The 13010-nt window shown below is 33.9% G+C and overlaps 1 protein-coding gene across 5 annotated transcripts in view; it reads left to right on the top strand.

The window, feature by feature from the left end:
• GRIK2 (glutamate ionotropic receptor kainate type subunit 2) overlaps positions 1–13010 on the top strand; it is a 363996-nt gene that overhangs the window by 260955 nt on the left and 90031 nt on the right. For 4 of the 5 annotated variants that reach the window (XM_050316539.1, XM_050316538.1, XM_050316541.1 and 1 more), the window contains one exon: positions 9471–9589. In XM_050316539.1, the coding sequence (XP_050172496.1) occupies positions 9471–9589 (119 nt within the window). Of the gene's footprint in view, positions 1–9470; positions 9590–11910; positions 12951–13010 lie in introns of those variants that run through there. The other variant, XM_050316542.1, reaches the window with a different exon arrangement.

Genomic DNA, 13010 nt, shown 5'->3' with positions numbered 1-13010 from the left:
CTTCTGTAAATATTCCAGAAATAGTTGGAGAAGCAGCAGAAAGAGTAAGGAGTGTGTCTAGGATTCAGAAGAAGTAAAAGAGGGTGATAAAAGGAATCAATCATGTATATAAAATAATGTCTATATTTGTGAATAGGCTCTTTTGTTTTTCTGTGTGACCTTCTAGCCAGCAAAAGACATTCAGATGATGACTCGTCTATGTAATCTATGTGGAGGCACATTTTAGACTTACTGTTTTACTGGATATCTAAACATAGCTCTGCTGAATAATTTCAGGGCCACTATTAGTAAATATTTAAGTCTCATTGTAGTTCGTGGATGGAAGGTTTTTGTGCTGTATGAGGGCAGGTGTTCAAACTGTTGTCCAGAACTCAAATCTCAACTCCCACAGGAGGATTCTCCATATAGGAAGTAAGCCAGTTCTGTGTTCTGGGACATTAACCTTGACTAAGGACCAACCTTTTACCTAACCAACTCACTTAATCCCCTCTGCACCAGGAAAAGGAGAGAAAATAGAGACGAGAATTTTCCAAAAATAGTCAGTTTTTTATTTCTGCCATTTTTTCAATATATTCGGGGAAAATTAAATATGGGTGAACAATAATAATGATCTCTGGTAAAGATGTAAGAATATCATAAGGTATTTGTCTAAATGGAGGCTATTTAGAAGGAAAGTGCAAATAAAAATATAAGTATTGCCAATAATCAAATTTTGGAAGTTAATTACTGTCTAGATAGAGGAATAAAAGAATATAAATGCAGATTTAAAGATTCTCATGAGCCTAAAAAACAAAGTGTACAAAGGAGAAAATCATATTGAATATATCAGTTAACTTACATTGCCAAAAATGGGGTAAAATATTTTCTAACAAAACAAATACTTTGTTTTTCTGAGTTGTGCTTCAGATACAGGAGTCAGGACAGGTCATGAATCTCATGTAAAATATGTTTTAATATCTCCCCAACTATACCTTACTTGAGATACCTCAGAGCTGCATAGTCCTAGATATTTGGTTTTTTAAGATTTCAATGTATTTTTCAGAAGTCAGGATACGTTGATTGCGTGAGAAGTCTACAATCAATGAAGTTCACACGTGTTAAAAGAGAGCAATTTCAAAAATTTTTGTCTACAGATTCTTGACTGTCATTTAGTATTTAACTGTGCCAACATTTCTTCTGTTCAAGAAATGGATGGATTAATGTTCTTGAGGTTCAAAAATTATTTAAGAATTGAAATCAGTATATTTAATAAATTAAACAATAGGAATTGACTAGTACTTCAAAACTGAGGTTGTGTGTATAGTTTTGACTCTTATTTCCATCATATAATACAGAATATATTGGATTTTAATAAACCCTTAATTCACATCCATAAAAATGAATGTTTCAGTTACCATAAACTTATATTAATTATAACATAATAGTTAAGAATTAGTTTATGATTCTGACATTTTTTAATTGTATTTCTTCAATATATGGCATTGAGTTGAAGTTTACTAAATACCTGAGAACATTGCAATCAAAGGAAATATTCTCTTTGTCTTCAGCAGATATGAGAACAGATCCATACTTGGTATATGTTTTAGAGTATTTCATTTTCAACAATCAAAACAGCCTTTCAAAATTTTGGTTCAGATTTGATCTCTGACTAACCTACTCATTTCTGCAGCCATCAAGGCTACATTTCTTGGATTTAACTACAAGACTAGTAGCTAATACAGCAGTAAAACCAGAAAAGTTCCAAATATCACCAAATATTTGCTTTTTCTGGATGATATTACTCCTGTATGGTTCATCTTACTTACAGTAGAAGTTTATTAAATAAGTTTTATTTGCTTATAAGCTAATTTAGTTTTGGTGATTTTTTTTTTCTTTTTTTCCCCTAATATTAACCAGGAATATAAGGTTGTACAAATATGGGACAGGATATATCCATTCATATACTGAAGATTCTGGTTCTGATCCTAAAATAGCTTATGTATTTATATTTAATCTCTGACTCAATTGGATTTAACAGAATCCTATCCATGTTTAAATTAATAGCACCTGCAAACCATTTAAAGGGATAGAGGAGTAAACCTATAGAACACAATTCTGTAAAGACTGTATGCAACTTACATGTGAATCTTGTGTTTTTCTAGACTTTGGATTGATTGATATCACCTTAATTTAGAAGACTTATAGAGAGTCTTTTAGGTATTTAAAAAAACCAGTTACATAAAGTTCCATTAAAGGCAATGGAGAGGTGATGGTGATTCGATGCAACTGATTTAGATGGGAATTTTTTGGTATATAAAAGAAGTGTTGGATGACTAGTTCTTGTCAGGAAGTAGCAAAAGCATGGCAGCTCTATGGGGGAAGATGATGTAGAAGATGATCACAGTACTGTACCGAGAAAGGTATCTGAACAGGGCAGAGGTGTTGGCAATAAGTCTGTTCACAGTGAAACAGTTGTCAGATAAGGTGAGGTAGTGAATCAGGTTGGACATCCAAAGAGTCAAACAAAAATATTGGGGTTTTTTCTAAAAAAAAGGAAATACAGGCTTTAATAAAGAGAAGTAGCAACATGTTTTATTATTGAAGAATGTAATACATTGTAATAAAGCATCCATCTCATATCCTGGATATTCTTGAAAAAAAATTAAAATATTGTAATTTATCTGTCATTTCTCATGTAGTAAGATATGGATTGAGGGTGTAGTCCTGCATGGAAGCCCTGTAAAACAGTGTCAAGAAGAATCATTCTTACTCTTTGCTCTAGTGATTGGGAGAATGTGTAATTTGCTAGAGCTAAGAGTATCTCACATGAATACCTTGATAGTTTGTTGTGTTCAGCAATACCTAGTACTGGATCAGTATACTCAGCAGTTTGTGAAGAAGATGGAGTAAGATTCTTTTGATTTATCAAATTGTGCTCATTAGGTTAAGCCTTACAGCTTGTGAAATCTTTGTGCTAAGGGTTTCACAGTGAAACCCATTTTCTGCCTACTTCTTTGTCTGACTGTGCATAGATGTCTGCGTGCATATAAGTGGGTAATCAACTTTCCTTTAAATTTCTTCATAGTCCTTATCCAAAGAAAAGTGAGGAAATGAATGAAAAGCATCCAGGTTAATTTGACAGGTTTGAAATAATGCTGGTATACTATGCATACTTTAATTGTGTGCTGTGTCAGAGACATATATTGTTCAGCTATATGAGGTGTGGTGGTCTATACACCATGCTCTAGATAATATTCTTATAATACCATTTTCTCCTAATGGATTTACATGTTTATTTAAAAAAATCCAGTAGCAATATCATGTTTGTAATATGACTGAAAAGAATGTAATTTAAATAAATGAAACACAGCTACCAGTAAATAATCCCATTAGTTCTTTAAGTCATACTTGCATCATACTTCTTTACAATCATATTCCCTTTACTTCCTTGCCTGAAGTTACTTGTAATTCCATGCATATAGGGAAATATTCTATCTGACTGCATCAGACCAAGAATTCAGTTTATTGCATTTGATTTTTGTCTTGTATTTCCAAACACAGATTTTTCTTAGCCTTTCCATAGTTGTTATGCGGCTCCTATTTGTGACAAAACGGAAGGCAGTACTGTGTCTTAGAAGAAGATGAAAAAATTTGTCAGTATTGATTTTTAAATAAGAATTGAATGACACACTATAATGGTATCTGATAACTATCATGGATTTTTAGTTAAATACTCAGTTTTAACCTGTGTTTTGCTTTTCCCCAAGAAAAAAGAAAAAAAAAAAAAAAAAAAAAAAAAAAAAAAGAAAGAAATTACTATGTCTCTTACCATCCCAAAGAAGACTGGTTTAGAGCTTTTGGAAAAGTTATCTATAGGAATTTAACAGGTAGCATGCTGAATATGATTTAATGACAGTACCCACATACTTTTCAATATCTGAAAGTGACACACAAAACTCAAATGGTCTGTATATATTAGTAACAGGTCCAATCTGTCTTTATCCCACAAGGACCAACTGTATATTCTCAAATGCTGTAAATTCTCTTCTGTGTAATATTCCTAGACAGCCACGTGTCGGTATAATGAAAACCCAAATACAAGTATCACTCCAGTAGTCCATTTCATCTTTTCTCTAAATTTCAGGGTTTGGGTTTTCTTCTCTTTTTAAAAAGTTGCAGTTCTATCCAGAAAATATGGATTAAATTTAAAATACCTCCAGATGTTATTGTCCACAGTAAGCATATTTATCATTTTTTTGTCAAAATTATCAAAAAATACTATCTTCATACTATTATCAGAGAGAAACGGATAGGTTTTTGATTTGAGAACTATTTAAATGGGTGGAGGGTATTTGCACATTTTCAGCAGCTTTGAATTGATTTGTATAGAACATACTAGACCAAAGCTTTTATGAGAGCGACTGAAAGCAACAGTGTGTGACAGAGTGTACTGTGCTGAGTGTAGTTTGTGAGCCAAAACACTGTATCTACAATCACATATAACGTCATCTAGACTGAACCCTGTGGTTCCCTGTAAGACTGTTTTTATTTACCTAAACTGTAGTAAGTATTCTAGTTTATCCAGAATTAGTCATGTCTCTTCCTGAGTTTGTCTCAAACCATGGACACTGGAAAGGAGTGGGTGCCTGCAGGTCAAGAATTAAGGAACAGAATCTTGTATAATCATCATCACAAGACTTCCTATGCTGGGAGTGTGCAAAACCAAACTCTTAAATAAAAAGAGAAACAGCGATGCTAGTAGTAGAGTACAGTTAATATTATGCCAGGTTCTGAAGTCGAACAGGCTCAAGGAGTCTAAAAAAGACTGCTATTGGGTCTAAAAGCAGGCATTCTCAGTGTAGAGAGTGGAAAGTTTATGCTTGAGAAGGTACCTCTGTCAATACTGGTAATGATCTTGCCTTAGAAGACTAGCAGGAATTTGTATTGAACTGAATTGTTTACAAAATGAAAGGCTAAAAAGATGAGATATTTTACGCTTTCTGACCCTGCATACCATCTTCCATTGGATATAGAAAAGCATTTTGACTAAAGATGGTCTCTTTTATGTGCATTGCAACACAAGGACAAGAGAGAGGTTCCACAACCTGTAGCTATGTCAAATATAATATGGTATTGCCTTTCATGAAACACTTTATTTGTTTCCGGTCTTCCCATACACTCAGAGACTACAATGAAAAATCCAGTATCTGATTAGAGAATTATCTGAGCAGGTTTTTTCCAAAAAAATCTTCTTGTTTTTAAAGTATTCACTATGAATTTTACTTACAAGACCTGTAAGACCAAGGTCCCATTTGTGGCATCCCATCTTGTATGAGAAGGGACCATGTGGGTGCACAGATGCTCATCTTTGAAAAGGAACAACAAAAGTCAGAGGGTCCACAATAACTTACAAAGTGTTATTAGTAAATTATACACTTGGCGTGGACACTGTTATAAGTTACTCCCTTATCTGTTAGTCTAAACACATGGCAGTGGATTTTGAATAACGAGAGAGAGAAAGAGAGAAAGAAAGGAAGAAAGAAAGAAATTACAGGAGGAGGAAAGAAAGAAAGAGAGAGAAAGATCACCAGTCATTGGCTCCATCATTGATCCAGCTGATTGGGGTGTTCAGAGTCCTGGGGATGCCACCTGGGCTTGGTAGGGGTACCTTTTTATAGATAGGTTTCCCCACCACGGAGATAAGTTTCTTGTTTTCTATGCAAATTAGTTCTTATGTGCAGTTTGTTCTTCTAGACCTTCCTGGAAATAGGTCAGAGGGCTTCTGGGGTCTTTGGTGGTCTTGATCTCCCCCTACTGGGTCAGCCTTTGATTGACAGTCCTGCTTTTCAGCCTCATTCCGGTGCTTGCACTGTGCTGAGTTATGTTTATTTCCAGGAGCCAGAACAAGGACATTTCTCTCAGAAAAGTTCTGGTCTACCTTCATATGACCCCCTTCTCCAGCTACATGCTCTTGTTACCAGCAATCCTTGGTTGGCTCCCTGGCTATTTGGCTATAGGTGTTTGAGATGTACACATTAGCTCCCTTATCCTCTGGGATTCTACACCATTATTTCAAACACTGTAGGAATACTGAGTGCAATAAATTATAGTGTTCTGAAATAATTTGCAATTCTGAAGTAGATCTGTCTGCTCATGGGGCATACTAATTTTAATTTCTAATATCATGGAATGTTCCTAAAGTGGAATTAAATTTAACACAAATCTTCCCTGTCCTGTGGACTACAAAGATTGCTGACTCTTAAATGTTATTTTTATAAGCCAATAATTTTGGGAGAGTAACTGTAACTTTTCAGTGGGTAGCAACAAAGAGGAAAACTGGAAATCAGGTTGTAAAGCTCATTTTAAATCTGGTTTTCAAGTATTTCAAACACCTGAAGATTTTAGGCATTAAGAGACTGTATCTGAAATGTTAGAATAAACAGTGATAGAACTGGGTAAATGGGAAGCGTACCTGTTATCAGCAGTTAGAGAAATCTCCAAAATTGCTTTAATTCACTGAAGTTCTCTTTTTTCTTTACACTTGTCTTCGTGATTGAGCTAGTGTACTGCATTTAAATTTGCAGGAGTGTAGTCCATTAATCAAGGAAAGTGATTATTCCCATAATAGCATTTATTATACCACATTTGAATACTGTGAACAGTTCTGGGGCCCTCAATACTTGAATAAACTTCAGGAAGTGTCACCATACTTGAACTCTGAATCACAAGTCTAGTGAAAGGAGGAAGGGGGAGCTGGGCTTTTCTAGCATCAGGAAAGAACAATTTTCCCCACTGAGCACTTTCTAATAAGAGAAGCTGATCATAACACAGTTGGGCTTTTCCAAATCTGCATAGTTCTTTATACTTTGAAACAAAGGAGGTTCCAGCATGTCCTAAAGAAAAAGATAAATAACATCATTATTATGATAACTAAACATGGGAACGTGTTGCCCAAAGAAGCTGTGAAATTTTTCTTTGGACGTTTCTGAGACCTGAGTGGACAGCCTCTTGTTCTGAATTAGTGGTTGACATTGCCTTGAGCAGGATGTTGTATTAAAGACCTGCTGAGTGAACCTAAATTTATTCTATAAATCTGTATTTTACAAATATTTATTGCAATAGGTTAAACAGTATAAAACTTATACACATATGTAGTATATACAAAATTTGATTAAAGGATCTGTACCTTAAAATTCTTACACTAGACAAGGTAATATCATACACTAAAATAAGGTGAAAAAATATTTATCTGTAGGCCAGTATTATTTTTCCTTACTTTCTTTTCTTTTCTCTCTCTTTTTTTTTTTTGGTATGCCATTTTAAACACTCCTCTGGATCCATAAAACCTCCACCCCCTGACATTTTATATTCGATGTTGTGCACTGAAGATTAAAAAATAGAGAATTCTAAAACTGTGGGATATGACTTGACCTAGACTGAATCTAGGACTCAGATTGCATTGTTTCTTTTTCCTAAAACCAGCTTGTGTGTCAGGTTGGTTTTGACTTTCTTTGAAACTATGGACAATTCTTTTTGCACTTACTAATAATATAAAAATAATCCAACAAGATATCAGAACAAAAAGGTAAAACTATCAAGTTACAATTTATATTATTCAGTAATGTTGAAATCACAAAAAGTAACATTTGCATATTGATATTTATTTTAAATCTCTAAAATATGTTGGCTTTATCTAGCAAACATTGTCCTTCCAAGAACAACCTAATTTCCAATTTAATCTTCAAATATTTCTCAGCAAAAGAATATAAAACCTGTTTCAGCTTCATGGAGTGCTTGATTTCCAGGTTTTGTCGGATTGACAGCATGGCATGAAAGATACTTAGCTTTTTAATGAGCTGGCAAACTTCTGATCTAGTTTTACTACAAAGTAATAGAAGAATTCAGGTCACAATGTTTAATTAGAATCCAATCTACATTTTTGAAGAGCATATCAGTGTTACTTTGGAAATCCAAATGAAACAGTTCTTTGTCAAGTACACACTTCTAAGACGAGAGGTGTTTTAACATTACATGAAGAGCATAAAAGTGAAACATTTGATTTTCTGTATTATAATGTGTTTGAAATATTATTGTGTAGAAAATTGCATTTTTCAAAGTGACAGATGCATTATTCAGATAGCTTTGATTATAAGACACATTAGGAAATAAATTCTTTTGTAAAGGCTGCCTATCTCAGGGTTTTTAACAGAGTGGCTTTAATGATTTGAGAAATTATGAAAATACATTAATATTGATTTAATAATTAAACTTTGTAATATATTAATTATTGTGGTTGTTTCTTGTGCTGGTTACATTCTACTGTATTGCAGCGATTTTCTTTTTCTACTTCTCAAATATATTATGCACGTACATTAACTTGTATTCATTATCAAAGATTTAAAGACATAATTTAAGCATAAAATAAAAGTCCCTATCAACAGTGTGTTTCCAAGTTCAGGCATGATGATTAAATCTCTTAAATGATTAGAATTCTGCATATTGGAATTAAAATTTAAAGCTCCACAAAGGTATAATGAGGAAGAGAGAACTGAAAGTCTCTTCGTTTCTGAAAGAAATTGTAACAAAGAATGATTTATCTAGACATGTTTGCTTGTTTTAGCTAAAATTGACAAAGTAACGTTTAGATATGAACCCATCATTATACACAGCAATTGCAAAGCCATGAGTTAAAACAGATTGATTGTATATAATCTGCTTGTAATGTATTGCCAGACTTGGGCATCTTTCTACTATCTTTGTTGTATCTGGTTTTTGAGATAATTAATTTCACTGTCTTTTCCTTTTTTCTTTTTTTTTTCTTTTCTTTTCTCAGAGCCTGGCCCTGCAAGGTGCTTGTGCATGTCCCCAGCTTCTTTTGGAAAGCCTTTCCAGGGATGCTACTGTGCACCTCACAGGACAGGATGCAATTCCTTTAATTTGCTATTTTTATTTTCTGTGAATTATAGAGTTTAGTACCCTTATTTGGTGATTAACAATGTCACTTTTACTGCTAACTATTTGTTTTCTCTTATATTCATGATTTGTAATTTTGCTGAGTAAAACCTTTTGCCTAATGTATTTTTTTTCTAGTCAATTACTGTGATTTAACACATATTTTCTTTCAAAATGCAAAATACTGACACAGTGATTATAAGAACCTAATCCTAAATGGTACCAAATGTCTGTAATTCTACTGATGTTAATAGAAGAATAAGTGCTTTGATGTTTACAGGTGACCCTTGGAACCTTTCAGAGCCAATCTATATACAACTTCATTAATATTAGCAATATTAGGAATGTGAATCTTTAATGTTGTTTTATCTTTTAATATTGTTGTTAAGCATAATGCAGTCGTACTGTAAAAACTTTCAATCACTATTTTCTTTATAACCTTTCTTGTTTTTCTTTTTCTCTTGCAGCAGATTTGCTGGATAGACTTTATGCTGGCTGCATTTTAAACCTGTCTTTTTTTTTTCTGTCAATTGCCACAGGTTTAGTCCCTATGAGTGGTATAATCCACATCCTTGCAACCCTGATTCAGACGTGGTGGAAAACAATTTTACCTTGCTAAATAGTTTCTGGTTTGGAGTTGGAGCTCTCATGCAGCAAGGTATACGACTCAGTCTGCTCTTTCTCTTGGGCGCCATGTCCCACTTTTTGCTGGGGGTAACAGCTCTCTGGAGCAAGTCATTTGCATGGGTGCCTCTGTGCATGTAGCCACAAATCTGCTTTTTTATATTTATGTATCCAGGCATTTTCAAACATCATCTTAGGAGTTAGTCTGAAGATAGATATACACTTTAAAACTTAAAAAGCACAGTATAACTCTTAGTTTAACTATTTCCTAAACAGCAAAGACTTACTGCATAAGAAAATCAGCTAACCTGTCTATTACCTAACAAACCTTCATTTAAACAATGTGAAAAAGAGTACATCTTTGTCAGGCAAGAATATAATTTAAAAATCTCTCATTTGTTTAATTTTGGTCTGGAAACCTTTCAATAACAGACACATTTTATCTAGTAGCTAGTACCTTTAAAATAAAATGGTCAATATAGGAGATTTAGTTCTTTTCACCACAATTTACATTTTTAAAATCAGAATAACTGTTGTTAAAGATTTAAATAAACAGTCTATATTATACAATACAGGCACTGAGAAACTGATGCCATTACTGACAATAAAATTGGTAGCTTTGTAGTCGTATTACTCAGAGTAAAATCAACAACCAGTTTTAACTAGCACTGTCCTAGTAAAATCCTTAAGTCGGGACACATTCTTTAAAATCTGTAATTTTCCTTACCATATTCCTTTTATTTTGAAAGTATACCAAATACATAGATCCGTAAAAATATATCACCATTTTATTACCCTTTTCCATAAGGATTTGGACACAGTCACATAATTTCAGACACCTTTGAATGGCACAGATTCAGCTTTTTACTCTGATGTTTCGCTGGGGAGCACAGTATAAAGATTGTTAGTCCGGCTGAAGAACCACTGAAAGGAATGACTTTCTGGAAAAAAAATAACCATTACATGTCTTGAAAAATTCATATAAAAGGTTGGCAGGAGCAAGTGGGTATTGGTATAGTTGTTTTAATGGAGATACCTGAGCAATCATTTTTAAAACTTCCCATTATAAGCCCACCAACTATAAATAAATACTGGTTTTAACTCATCAAATGAATTCATGAAGCTTTCCTGTAAATGCAGTAAATATTCTGTTATATATCAGGTTGCTAGGCTTGAAAAGTCTCTAAGACCTCAGCAAAATGTGTACTATGCTCAGAAAAACATGAATTAATGGGTAAAAAGAAATCAAGATCAGAAATAAAAATACAGCTGAAGTTGGATAAGTATTTAGTTTCGACTAGGTTGTCAATATACATTTCAAGAAATTATATAGTTGAACCATCACTCCCAAATACATGTTTGTTAGACAATGATTTCTTTCAAAGAAGCTATCAAAAAAAGGGATACTGAATGAAAGAAGTATTTTGAATTCCATTCACAGTTCTCAGGATTGCCAGAATCACTATCAATGCCGAGTTTTATTCCTTATGTGGCTGTATGCTTCTTCATCTTTCTGGAGAAGGGAACAAGCATCATCATTTAGCAAGAAAAAGTTATTTTAGTCCCTAGCATCTAAACATTTGTTGACAATCAAAATAAGAACAAAACCTGCAACCTTTATTTAAAAAGATGTCTTTGGAGGATAACAGCTTTCCATGAAGGAAAACTAGTCTCTGTCCTTGCCTTATATTGTTTTGCTCTTACTCCTTTAATAAACTTTGAAGGCACCATTCTAAGGATGACTTATCAGACTTTACTGTGATGACTGTTTGAAAAAAAAAATAAAATTCCAAAACCCTTAAAATCATCTAAAAGTACTCTTTAAGACAAGCATGAAAGTTCTCACCTATCAACAATAACTTTCAGTTAGAAACACTATAAAAGTGCTTGGGCAATATTCACATTAGCTTATTAAATGCTGCTTCTTTACAAAACATTCACTTAGTGATGGAGGGTACATGATGGAGGGAACTCATACATGTCTTGCTGGCACCCCTCACTCCCAGGAAACTGTGGGATATAGTGCTGGACATGACGTTACCTTGGGTACATGACAGTCAGCCCCTGACCAGGCTCTGTTTTGTGGGCCCAGGTGGCACTCAGTTTCAGTCCTTGGTGAGGTACGAACTTGTGGTAACTGGGGCAACTGCGGCGAATGTTTCCACTCTTCTTTTCTTCCCAGTCCTATCTGATTTTACTGGTGTTGGTTTTTAAATGAAACGAGAGCAATTGAAAAGAGTTCATGATGGTGGTCTTACTGGGAAATCTCTTAGTGTTATGGTGTCTAAGTGTCTGACTAACAGGGCCTAGGAGCAACTACATCAGAAAGGTACTTTTCTACTTTTTTCCTTGCAGAATTCTAGGCAGAATCTGGCACTGGAGTTGGCTGCCATGTCCAAGTCTGTCAGCCTTTTTTTGTTTGAAACAGCAAGGGTAAGATGAACTGCAGGGTAAGATGGGCTGTTTTTGAATACAGTAGTCCAGTTATGATATCACTTCTTTTTCCTTTTCTTTGGTTTTCTTCCTCTCTCCCTCCCTCCTTCCTTCCCTCCCTCCCCCAATCCTTCTGTTCTTATTTTTGCATTGACTTTGGAAGTTTGACATAATCTTTAAACTATTTGAAGATGTGTTACCTTGCTGGACCAGTTCCTTAACTAATTCAATATAAACACTAAAATTTAACAGGAATAAAATAGTCCATCTTGCCTTCATTCCATTTTACCCAGGAGATTAAAGAGCAAGTGTAGTAACCAATTAACCAAAAGAGATATAACAGATATGGTAAAACTGGAACAAGTTTCCAGATACTGCAAGATTCTACATAAAGTTTATAGAAAGAAGCTGGAAATTTTTTATTTGACATCATTAGAAATTTCATTCCATTCAGTTATAACATTTTGGAAAAAATCCATCCATTCTCATTTATAATAAATATTTGTGATTTTATTTCATTTTTTCCTATTTTTAGTAATTTGGCACAACAGGAGTTTATGTACTTCAATTTGTCTCATTAGACTCTAAATTAGCATTAAAATTATGCAAATTAGTATACAGTGTTTGTCTCCCCCTCTGTTCTTTAGTGCCATGAGCAGGCAACTCCAGCAATGCATTATAATCTATCTTTATCTAGTTTATGCATAGCAGTCTAATGTTTTTATTGCTAGTCTGTCAAGTAGAAGTGTGTGGCATAGCCACCCATATTTATATGAAATTGTGGGGCTAACCATAGAGATGGGAGATGTCCTTTTTTCTTTTTTTTAAATTTAAACAGTTCATAAACAATCCTTTACAGCAATACAGATGACAAAAGTCAAAAGTGTATCTATAATAGATTTCAGATTTTGTATTTCAGATATGAAATATTTTATTGAAGAAGGGACCAGATATGAAATATTTTATTTCATATCTGGTCTCTTCTTCAATAGCTTATTTTTGTTTATGCAAGTGAGTTTTGT

This window comes from Myiozetetes cayanensis, unplaced genomic scaffold, assembly GCF_022539395.1.
Source record: "Myiozetetes cayanensis isolate MyiCay16 unplaced genomic scaffold, myiCay2020 scf2-11, whole genome shotgun sequence".
Lineage (NCBI taxonomy): Eukaryota > Metazoa > Chordata > Aves > Passeriformes > Tyrannidae > Myiozetetes > Myiozetetes cayanensis.
This window is presented reverse-complemented; position numbering and strand designations above follow the sequence as displayed.